Source organism: Peromyscus eremicus, chromosome 1 (assembly GCF_949786415.1).
Source record: "Peromyscus eremicus chromosome 1, PerEre_H2_v1, whole genome shotgun sequence".
In the NCBI taxonomy this organism is placed as follows: Eukaryota; Metazoa; Chordata; class Mammalia; order Rodentia; family Cricetidae; genus Peromyscus; species Peromyscus eremicus.
This window is the reverse complement of record NC_081416.1, coordinates 152441705-152450541: the sequence shown is the minus strand read 5'-3', so window position 1 is coordinate 152450541 and position 8837 is coordinate 152441705. Positions and strand designations below refer to the sequence as shown.

Genomic DNA, 8837 nt, shown 5'->3' with positions numbered 1-8837 from the left:
AACTGTCCATGTTTTCTTTCATTCCTAGATTATATTTACATAAATGAAATCCAATGTGTGTATGTTTCATGAAATTAGAGGCAAAGCTCTGTAGCAGAAAAATGATGTCTAAGCGCTGTGGGGAGAGGTGAGAAATGGTCAGACTGTGGACATGGAGGAGGTGTGCTCAATACTCAGTATGTGCTTCAAGACATACCATGTCCAGTGAATGAAAAACTCCAGGATAATAATTTTAATACAACTAGAACATTTAATTGATTTAATATTTAAAAAGTATTTTATGAGTTTTATTTCATATAGAATATGATATTGTACTTAGAAAATGTAAAAATTGAATTATCAAAGTTAAGGTAAATATTGAAAGATACATTACTCACAAATGAAATAACAGACTTAAGACTTTTTAGGGAGTTTTACTAAGTACTCAAATATATGTGAATATAGATATTTTGTATATCCATCTATATCTACATAGTCATCTGTATTCCTACATTTGTACCCATGTATCTATACATTTCATTTAAGTCTTTAAACCCCATGTGTACATGTGTATCGTATTTATGTCTCTTCTTGTCCACATTGAAAAGCACTTGCTCTAAAAACCTGGCCTGCTCTTACATTGCATAGCCATAATATCGAGAAATTTCCATATCCTTCTCCCTCTGAAGGAAAAGCTGCCGTTTGCCCAGAGAGGTGTACTTGGCAGCATTCTCTCTCTCCCGTTGAGCCTGCCTCTTCATGGCCTCCCTCTCTGGTCTCTGCTCTTCTGTGATGGGCTGTGAGATGACTGGCCCTGGAATGTCAACTTTCCTCCATGGAATTGGTTGGCGGCTGAAGTCTTGCAGCAGATATTGGATTTGAGGTTTGGGAGGTGATGGGGCCTTATTCTTGTCAGCAGAAGCAAGCTCCCTTTGGAGTGAAGTGTGAGATGATGCCCTGTAGGATACTGGCCTACAGACAGCTGGCTGATGCCCAGTGCAAGGCTGGATGGGGTTGGTTATGTTAGGTCGTGTGGCACTGGTAGCAATAGGCAGAGCTGGCTTGTCAGAGGCCATCAAAGAAGTGCTGGCAGGAGCTGGTTGGGATGGCTTGAGTGTGTTAGGCTGAGCTGAGTATGAATGAGGCCTCACAGGATAAACTGTAGTGGGCCTGTGTGAAGCCAGGGAGAGAGGCTTTCTAGAAACAGATCTGGCTTGAGGCTTGTCCAGGGCTGGGAAAGGCAGTGGTACTAACTTGACCTTCCCAGGTGGGGGCAGCTCATAGTGGGATGGTGGACACTCCTTGTGAGCACTGCTTTCTGGTCTCTGAGCATCACCCAGGGGCTTAACAGGGCCTCGGCCATCACATGGCACATCCAGAAGGGATGTGGTGGCTGGGCCTGTCCTGGGATCTTTGTTGCTGCTGAAGTTTAGCAGAGTCCGGGAGGAGGAGATGCCAGTTTTGTCCTCACTCTTCTTCCCCAGTGGGTGAAAGACCTGCACGGATGCCAGCATGTGCATGCCGAGGTGAGTTCGAGGCTTTTTAAAGCTGTTGTGGCGGAGCTCAGGTGGATTCCTCTTCCTCTGGTTCTTTGGCTTGGTGGTATTTTCTTCTGCCTTGACTCTGTTCCTTAACTGCTTCAGCTCCTCTGTTTTCTTGGAGTTGTTTTCTCTGGTTCTCTTGGTCTTGTCTTGCCCCTGAGCCCTAGCTCTGCTGGGCCTGCTGGCTGTGGCTTTCTGGGCTTTGCCCTCCATGTGCTTGGGCATGTTGTCAATAGCCCCTTCACTGGACCCAGTACTGCCCACAGCCTCTTCTTCCTCCACCAGGCCCTGGAGCTGGATTCTGTCCTGAGGAGACCCATCAAGCATCTCAGAGGCTTTCTGACTATTCTTTTTCACTTGGTCCAAGGGTACACTGATGGTGCTGGAGCTTTCCTGGGCCTGATCCATCCTGATGTTTTTGGATTGGGTTGCTGTGGGATCTTGGAATTGGTTCATTCCAGTGAGGGAGTTGAAGAGTTGGGGAAGGTGAATATCTGCCACCAGTGTAGTCATGTCTGCAAAGTCCATGCTGGAGCCCATCACACACTCTGCAGGCTCATCCTGACCAAGGCTACTGCTTCCCAAGGTGGCATTGTCAGGAGAAAGCTTCTGCCTAAGGCCCTCAGAATCAGTGTAGTTCAAGGCCTGCTGCATGTTGGCATGTGCTAAAGGGAGAAGTGATGGGTCTTGGTTTTCTTTTATGCCCTCATAGGCACCCAGAGGAGTTGATAGGTCATCTGTCATCAAATCCAAGTCGTTATTCTCTGTTTGTTCCAAGCTTGGAGCAGAAGGCAAGGGCAGGAATTCCGAAGGATTGTCGATGGGGGCAGTTAATGACCTGTCCCCAATGACAGGTGGTGTCTTCATCTGGACATCCTGGGTGCAGGCACTACAGAGGTCTGGACTCTGCAGCAGACAGATTGTCTGGCCTGAAGTTGTAAGTCCCAGAGATGTCTCCATTTTCACCACTGAAAAAGAGTCAAGGAAGAAGTCAGTGCCTGGTAAGTGAGGTGCTCCCCACTTTTCAGTGCACCTCAGTACTCAGACCCCTACAGCAGTGGGGAAGGCATTCCTATGAGCTCTGCTTGAGTAGCACAGGCGGCACCTCTGTTGGGAGACTTGTGACCACTGTCTTATTTCTGGTAACCATGTGATATCATGTTTTCTCAGATGTTTGTTTTGTCCTCGGTGTTTGTGTGTTGTGTGCATGCATAGTGATCATGGGGAGGTGACAGAATTCCCTTGGGGTGTGGTCCTCCCTTTCCTTTCCCATGTCTCTGTAAGAGTGACCCTCATTCTGTGGAAGTTTCCTATCAGGCAGCTTGTCTGGTCCATAATTTTCAAGAACTTACCTGTGTCTGCCACCTTCTTGCCATTACTCAAATGCCCCCAGTAGCCTGGCTTTTTAAGTGGGTTCAGATATCTAAACCCAGTTCCTCACTCCTGCAAGGCAATCCTTTCAACAGCTCTGGATTTCCTCCAGCCCCACATTTCACAGCCTTGATATTAATGATGTGAAAATTGGTTTAAGAAGGTGAAATCTTTGGGTTTGTGTGACTGTGTAGTAGAGAATGTGTCCTAATGATCATGCATAGCCTTGGCTCACCTCTGAATAACCATAGCTAAAGAAAAGGAAAGAGAGCGAGAGAGTGAGAGAGTGAGACAGAGAGACAGAGAGAAAAGAGAGAGAAGCTTTGCTCAACTTAGCAGTTGTACACTGGTACACCGGGTATACTGGACTCTCAATGCACTTATATTTGTAAGAGAATGGCAGGGCCAGCACTTGGAATCTGAGAGTAATACTTCTTCTAGGACAGATTTGGAGTTGCACTGCTCTAGAGTCAGAATTCAACACAGAGAAAATAAAGTGTTACCAAACAGAAAGGCCTTGGTGTCCTCTAAATCCCTGAGCAATAGATTAGGAAGGAGGTGATTGCAGTGTAATGGTGCATGGGACTGATTAGCTAGGTCACTGATGTGTGTCTGTGGTGTGCTCCATGGACATGTCTTAATGAAGAATGGATGCCACTCATTACCCTGAATTGTCTGTCATTACAGCGACTGAAGATGGGGATGGTGAGCCAGAGCCTCTCAGGACTCCCATTCTTCCCCCATGTGGACATCCACTGATGAAAGGTAGAGCTGTGTCTCTTTTGAGTGCTGATATCACTCATTCCCCTCTTGGCTTTACTCACCTTGAAGACTGATGTCTGCCATGTCTTGAGCAGGTGTGGGATAGTAGATGGCAGAGGTGGAGAAAGGTGTTTGGACATTCGTTGGCTGAATCTCCTTTAGCATCATCACCATCTCTGGTTGCAGGGCAGAGGCCTGACCCCCAGAGTAGGACACAGAGTCACAGGCCTGCAGACACTGCCCAAGTTCTCCAGCCATCAGAGGGCCCAGGCTGTTGAGGTCATAGTAATAGACTTGGCTACCCTTCTGGTGGGAAGGTGCCAGGCTGTATCCTTGATTTGACACCTGTGGTGGTGTGGCCTGAACAAGGTTGGCAGAAAGTGTTGGACAGGAAAGGACTAAGGCATTGGGATCTAAAATATTGTCACCCTGGGCTGTCACAGACAGGGAGGAGAATGTGGTATTTTGATCAGTGACAGTTACAGTGAAGTCCTGGAGTGCAGCTCCCCTCCTGTCAGTGCTTCCCATGGGATCCCACTGGAGAACACCTGGCTAGGAGAGTGCTGAGGCAGAGCTCTGGCCCTGGTCAGTCAGTGCAGTCACCATGGTCATGCCAGCTGGTAGGTAGGGGTAAGCACTGTCCATGAGCTGCTGGCAACAAGTGCTGGAGTCGGATGGCAGGAGCCATGCTGAACTCACAGCTGGGGTGGAGACCCTGGAGAAGTTGCACACACTTCCTGCTAAGGGCATGACACTCCTCGGCACAGGCACAGAGGGTTGCAGAGTACATTCTGTCCCAAAGAAAGGTGCACTTTATCTATATATATATCTATATATCTATCTATATCTATATCTATATCTATATCTATATCTATATCTATCTATCTATCTATCTATCTATCTATCTATCTATCTATCTATCTATCTATCTATATATATATATATATGTTTTTCGAGACAAGGTTTCTCTGTGTAGCTTTGCACCTTTCCTGGAACTCACTCTGTAGACTAGGCTGGCCTTGAACTCACAGAGATCGCCTGCCTCTGCCTCCCGAGTGCTGGGATCAAAGGCTTGTGCCACCACCGCCGGGCTTAAAGAATACTTTTGTTGCTCATAAGAGAAAACTTGATTCCTGGAGAGGCGATAGACTAATCACTCTCTCTCAGGGTCTGGAGACAGAATTCTGGAGGGGTAGTTTGGCAGTTAAGAACACTGGCTGCTCTTACAAAAGACCAGAGTTCAGTTTCCAGCACCCACAGGGTGATTCAAAACCGTTTGTAATTCCAGTTCCAGGGGATCCCATGCCCACTTCCATCTTCTGCAATCACCAGACAGACTATGGAGACTACATGCAGACAGAACAGCTTTACATTAAAAAAAGATGAGAGAGAGAGAGAGAGAGAGAGAGAGAGAGAGAGAGAGAGAGAGAGAGAGAGAGAGAGAGAGATTTCTGTTTCTTAACTGGGGCTCCAAGGCTGGTCGCACCCCTTCAGCCTCCTTTTACTTACCGTTGTGTTCCGTCACCAGCAGTCTGTTGGCTATCTCCAGACGTGTGCGGTGCTTTCTGAACTCTTGAACGCAACTCTGAATGCTCATCTCATTCCCAGGACAGAGTCCTGCCCTTCCATGAGAGTTCACTTTCTTCTTTTAAGAGAAATGTCTTTCTTCTCCCAGGAACAGGTCATTGGTCCTTCGTTTTTCCTCCCATAGCTCTTTTCACCAGTTCAGCTAAGTCCGCCTTCTCTATTGTGACTCAGTTTCCATGTCTTTTCTACACTAATCCTAAACTGTTTGAAAGCGCAAGTTTATCGTTGACATTTCGTTCCTGTGTTTTTCTGTTGCCTACAGACACTGTTTACTCCACGAATATAGAACGTGTAGATCTATCCAAGGCTCTAGGTTTTAGAAACTATTTTGCCAGAGGAAATACTTTAGGGATACTCTCTTGGAGACTTCTAAGTGATAATATTACTTGGAGAACTCTGAGTATTTTAACTGATCTTTTTTTTCTTTATGTTTCTGAAGATTGTCACACTTGAAAGTAACAAGTCCGACTCAGATGATGATGAGCAGCAGATGGAGCTTGCTGAAGAAATGGAGAATGAAATTTGCAGAGTTGGGGATATGTCCATGGATGAGGTATGAGGATGGAAGTGAAATTCTGAAAAGACTCAAGAGTGAAGAGGTTTTAAAAAGATTCATTCCTTCACTGTTCAAGGGACTATAGTCATTCCAGTTTGTGGTTCAGGGTATGAAGTCCCAGGAGCTATTAATGTCAAAATTGTGCCTTGAACATATATGCAGTTTCATCCTATGGACAGCATAGTGTATTTAACATAAATGTGAACTAAGATAGCTATGACATCACTAGGCAGTATAATTTCATGGGGCCACCGACATACATATATATGTAGTCATCATCGACTAAAACTTCATTATGTAGTGTGTGTTTTATAATTGGCATACCCCACAGCTAACAGATTTAGCTTTTGTACCTTACATTCCTAGGTGAGAGCCATCTCTTTGGGGTCACATGTCCACTCTAGGTTCATCTGTGTGGTATGCCCCTCTAGGTGATATGGGTGGAACAAAATCTCCAGGGAGAAAGTTTCAGGGCTACTACTGTAGTTACTTTGTGAACAGAATTTTTTTTCTGTTAATTACCATCCCCCCCCCCCCCCCCCGCACATGCATGCGCACTTAATTTTTTTTTTTTTAAGGATTTTGGAAAGCCAAGTCCCGATATTGGACGTAACTCAGTAGCACTTATCTCAGTTTTAGGTTCTTACAGGGTAGGATTTAGGAGTTGACTCCTTCCCCATTCCCCTTTCTCACCCCCAGCTTCTAACTTAAATCTGGCAGTCGGCAAATGTGTTTGGATAACTTAATGAGAATTCTGGATGAACAGAAAAGATGTATTCGGTGCAGAATAAAAGGAAGGCTATTCTCAGTTGTGTCTCAGTCAGGGTTAGATTTGTTTATGGGTTTGTTCTACTGTCTTGGGACGCGAGTACCACAAAGGCTCTTCTGGTACGTTTATCTTTTTATTTGGTTGGGTTTTTTGTTTTGTATTTTTCAAGACAAGGTTTCTCTGTGTAGCCCTGGCTGTTCTGGAACTCACTCTGTAGACCAGGCAGGCTCAGACTTAACAGAGATCACCTGTCTCTGCTTCCCATGTGCTTATGGGATTAAAGGTGGGCACCACCACTTCCTGGCTTACTGTGTCTTTTTGACACTGTTCCTGACCTTTGATTTTCCCCTTGTGAATGAAAGGAAGCAAGCAGGAAATTAAACTTTTAGGGTTGTCTGAGCTCTGGAGCTTGAGCAGTATGCAGCATCTAAATTGCTAATCATTTTTGTTTGTAGGATGTGGCTTTATTTCTCCAAGAATTTAAGGCTCCTGACATATTCATGGGAGTGCTGGCCAAATCCAGGTGCCCCCGATTAAGAGTAAGTGTGTACAGTTCTTCTCTCTAGTTTTGCTTATGCAAATAAATGGATGTAAAAATACTTATTGGACATTCTTAGGTAACATACTCCTTGAAATGACTAGATATGTAGAATTTTAGATTTGGATTAGATTAGGGAGAGCAATAATTTAACAGCCGTGGAAACCAGATAGGCATAACCATACTAGGCTGCTAATAAGTGACAGAACCAGAAACAGTGCCTAGACCCGCTGTTTATTTCTCAGTTCATTGTTCTTTTTATTCACAAAGCCCTCCATTGCCTAACAACGTCTTAAAGTTGTTGCTGGTCAGGACTCCCACAGTCTGATTGTGAGAACTCTGGTGTACAATCTACCTGCACGCTCTTCCTGGTTGAGGGTGGTCTGTATCCCGGCTCACTAGCATGCCACCATTTCTGGCCTTCCCTTCCCTTTCAGTCTGTTACTCAGTGTGGCACTTTTCTGCCTTGTGGTCATTGCTGAGAGGCAAGCTCCCCAGAGCAACAGCTGGAACTCTGTGAGCAGTGCAGTGTCCCAAGCTTTCCTGCCTGTCTCTGTGTGCAGTGCACTCTGTGAGCAGTGCAGTGTCCCGAGCTTTCCTGTCTGTCTCTGTGTGCAGTGATCTCCGTGAGCAGTGCAGTGTCCAGAGCTTTCTTGCCTGTCTCTGTGTGCAGTGCACTCCGTGAGCAGTGCAGTGCCCCAGCTTTACTGTCTCTGTGTGCAGTGCACTCCATAAGCAGTGCAGTGCCCCGAGTTTTCCTGTCTGCCTCTGTGTGCAGTGCACTCCATAAGCAGTGCAGTGCCCCGAGCTTTCCTGCCTGTCTCTGTGTGCAGTGCACTCCGTGAGCAGTGCAGTGTCCCAAGCTTTACTGCCAGGTCTGTCTCTGTGTGCAGTGATCTCCGTGAGCAGTGCAGTGTCCGGGCTTTCCTGCTGTGTCTGTCTCTGTGTGCAGTGCACTCTGTGAGCAGTGCAGTGTCCCAAGCTTTCCTGTTTGTCTCTGTGTGCAGTGCACTCTGTGAGCATTGCAGTGTCCCGAGCTTTCCTGCCATGTCTGTCTCTATATGCAGTCGCACTCCATGAGCATTGCAGTGTCCCGGGCTTTCCTGCCATGTCTGTCTCTGTGTGCAGTGCACTCTGTGAGCATTGCAGTGTCCCGAGCTTTCCTGCCATGTCTGTCTCTATATGCAGTGCACTCCATGAGCATTGCAGTGTCCCGGGCTTTCCTGCCATGTCTGTCTCTGTGTGCAGTGCACTCTGTAAGCAGTGCAGTGCCCTGAGCTTTCCTGCCGTGTCTGTCTCTGTGTGCAGTACACTCTGTGAGCAGTGCAGTGTCCCGAGCTTTCCTGTCTGTCTCTGTGTGCAGTGCACTCCGTGAGCAGTGCAGTGCCCCGAGCTTTCCTGTCTGTCTCTGTGTGCAGTGCACTCCGTGAGCAGTGCAGTGCCCCGAGCTTTCCTGTCTGTCTCTGTGTGCAGTGCACTCCGTGAGCAGTGCAGTGCCCCGAGCTTTCCTGCCGTGTCTGTCTCTGTGTGCAGTGTACACGATGCGTGATTGTCAGTGTGTGTTAGGTGACTGTAGTTTGTGAACATGCACGCTCTACTCTTGGCCTTTACTCCTCCTTTGAGACACACGTAATAGATAAAGAGCCGAGTCTCAGACTTACTCCTTTTATCAACTTTGTTCCCTTTAAGTTTCTGGCCTGGATATCTGACACTCTGTCTGGAGCTGGAGAGAGG

General features: G+C 46.7%; 1 protein-coding gene and 1 long non-coding RNA gene across 2 annotated transcripts; one reads left to right on the top strand and one right to left on the bottom strand.

Annotated features, from left to right (window-relative positions):
* Window positions 1-601: 601 nt before the first annotated feature.
* Window positions 602-5250, bottom strand: LOC131921942 (uncharacterized protein C2orf78 homolog). Its single transcript, XM_059276722.1, is given in 4 exon segments — window positions 602-2488; window positions 3716-4464; window positions 4927-4999; window positions 5163-5250. Coding segments are annotated over 4 exon segments (2784 nt in total). The 3' UTR covers window positions 602-614.
* Window positions 5251-5683: 433 nt separating this feature from the next.
* LOC131920354 (uncharacterized) lies at window positions 5684-8832 on the top strand. Its single transcript, XR_009381633.1, has 3 exons — window positions 5684-5793; window positions 7021-7104; window positions 8793-8832. It is a non-coding gene; the product is annotated as an uncharacterized LOC131920354 (long non-coding RNA).
* The last annotated feature ends 5 nt before the right edge of the window (window positions 8833-8837 follow it).